At 34.1% G+C, this 2,579-nt stretch overlaps 1 protein-coding gene across 1 annotated transcript; it reads left to right on the top strand.

The window, feature by feature from the left end:
• The first annotated feature begins 544 nt into the window (after positions 1-544).
• LOC138883471 (uncharacterized) lies at positions 545-1,852 on the top strand. Its single transcript, XM_070164160.1, has one exon. It carries the CDS (start codon positions 545-547, stop codon positions 1,850-1,852), a length of 1,308 nt encoding a protein of 435 aa, XP_070020261.1.
• The last annotated feature ends 727 nt before the right edge of the window (positions 1,853-2,579 follow it).

Below are 2,579 nucleotides of genomic sequence, written 5' to 3'. Positions count from 1 at the left end.
GAGAAGACATTATTAAGGTTGTTTTGGAGTTCTTCTCAACAAGAAGTATGCATGAACCTATAAATTGTACTACTATTACTCTCATTCCTAAAGTGAAGAACCCTTCAAAAGTATCGGAGTTTAGACCTATCTCATGTTGTACTATACTCTACAAGTTGATATCGAAGATCTTAACACATAGATTGCAACAGGTCATGGATATGCTTGTGGACTCCAGTCAGTCAGCTTTTGTACCAGGGAGAGTGATCACAGATAATATTATTATGAGTCACGAATTAGTTAAAGGGTATGGAAGAAAAGGAATTTGCCAAGATGTATGTTTAAAATTGATATGAGGAAAGCGTATGATTCGGTGGAATGGCCTTTTATGGAGCAAATCCTTAATAGCTTAAATTTTTCGGCAGTGTTTGTGAAATGGATAATGATATGTATCAGCACAATATCCTACTCAATAATTATCAATGGTATACCTGCTATCCCTTTCAAAGCAAGGAAATGACTCAGGCAAGGGGATCCCCTATCCCCTTTTCTTTTTGTGTTGGTCATGGAATATTTGAATAGGAGAATGAAGACTTTAAGAAGACAACCAGATTTTAATTTCCATCCAAAATGTGAGAAACTGAATGTTACTCATTTAGGATTTGCTGATGATTTGTTGTTCTTTTGTAGAGGAGATCCTATATCAGTTAGAATGATTTATGAATGCTTCCAGGAATTTTCTAAATCTTCTGGGCTGGCAGCAAATACTGAGAAGATCTCCATTTATTTTGGAGGTGTATGTAGAGAGGATCAAGAAGACATAATGCAGAGTTTGGGGTTCACAAAAGGGGAGCTGCCTTTCAGATACCTGGGGATCCCTCTGAGTGATAAAAAGACCAGTGTGGTACAGTTTAAACCACTGATGGATAGAATGCTAAGCAAAATTACATCGTGTACTGCAAAATTCTTATCTTATGCTGGACGTGTCCAATTGATAAAATCTGTACTATTTTCCATTCAAATTTTCTGGTCGCAAGTTTTTGTATTACCTAAGAAAGTGGTGCAATTGATTGAATCATTATGCAGAAGGTTCTTATGGACTGGTGGAACTGAAATATCAAAGAAAGCCTTAATAGCGTGGGATCGACTATGCCATCCTAAATCTGCTGGGGGTCTAGGATTACTGGACATATATGCTTGGAACATGGCAGCCATATGTAAGCATCTATGGAATGTATGTGGGAAAAAGGAAAGACTTTGGATTAAATGGGTTCGTGCTTACTATATCAAACATGGTAGAGTATGGGATGCAAGGGTGGATAGAGCTTCATGGGTGGTCAGAAAAATTTTGAATGCGAAAGAAGTGTTTGAACAAGCTGGATGCAATGAAATGCAGGTAACTCAAATGATTACATTCTCCACAAAAGGGATGTATTGCAAAATTAGGGGAGAATTTCAAAAAGTTATCTGGAAGAGACTAATATGCAATAACTTAGGGGCACCAAGATGGGTGTTCATATTATACATTGCTATTCATGAAAGATTGCTTACAAAGGATAGGTTCGCAAAGTGGAAGCATGTGGATGATTTGAAATGTCCTATGTGCAACAATGAAGATGAATCCATAAATCACCTATTTTTTCAATATTGTTACTCTGCAACTGTCTGGGACAGGATATTGGGATGGCAAGATATTAACAGGAAATCTATGGGATGGCATGATGAAATGAGATGGGTTGTGAGATATGGGCAGGAGAAGTCTGATACTGCTTCTATGTATAGACTGACTTTGGCTGGATGTTTGTATTGCATTTGGCAGGAGAGGAACATGAAGCTGTTTCAACACAAGAGGCGAACTAGTGAGATACTGTAAAGACATATTATCCAAAAAATCCATTGTAGAGGGTCGAGGTTTCCTAGCTTAAAGAGGAAGATGGAGAATCTGAATTTTTATCCTTAGTAGTGAATGATAGAAGGTTAGAGCAATAGAGAAGATGTGTAGTTGGCTGGGTTGGGGCTATGTCCAAGACAACACGGTTGTATTTTTTTTTCTTGTATTGAGTTGTATATGTTTACTTGGTAAATAAAGAGTTTAGTTACCAAAAAAAAAAATCGTCATAAAAAACAGTCAAACACTATGCACAACATTAACGATATATCTTCTAGCTTTTTACCGAAATATTTTTCTAATTGTTATATTCTTATTGGGCTAGCTTTTATGATAAGAACATGATTTTTGTTACACCAACTGCATTTTTTATTACTCAAAAAAGCAGTGTACATGTGTAGAGAGAAAAGAACAAACTCAACAAAGTAGGATTATTAAAAAAGATAACAAAAGAATGAGAGTGGCTATTATTAAAATATAAATTAAATGTAATCTATATATATATATATATTAAAGCAAGAAAGTAACCATATATAATTGCATTATGGTTAAGCCAAGTGGCAACCTAATAAATGCAAATAGTATATGGTAACTTTATTTTTATATATTGTATGTTATATATATATATATATATATATATATATATATATATATATATATATATATATATATATATATATATATATATATATATATATATAACTAAATTTGA

The sequence above is a fragment of the Nicotiana sylvestris genome, chromosome 12 (genome assembly GCF_000393655.2).
Source record: "Nicotiana sylvestris chromosome 12, ASM39365v2, whole genome shotgun sequence".
Taxonomy (NCBI): domain Eukaryota; kingdom Viridiplantae; phylum Streptophyta; class Magnoliopsida; order Solanales; family Solanaceae; genus Nicotiana; species Nicotiana sylvestris.
Note: the sequence above shows the minus strand (reverse complement) of the source record. Positions and strands in the feature narration are given on the sequence as shown.

Coding starts and splice junctions, on each gene's coding strand:
- LOC138883471 (XM_070164160.1), top strand. CDS start 545: ATGGAATATTTGAATAGGAGAATGAAGACTTTAAGAAGACAACCAGAT.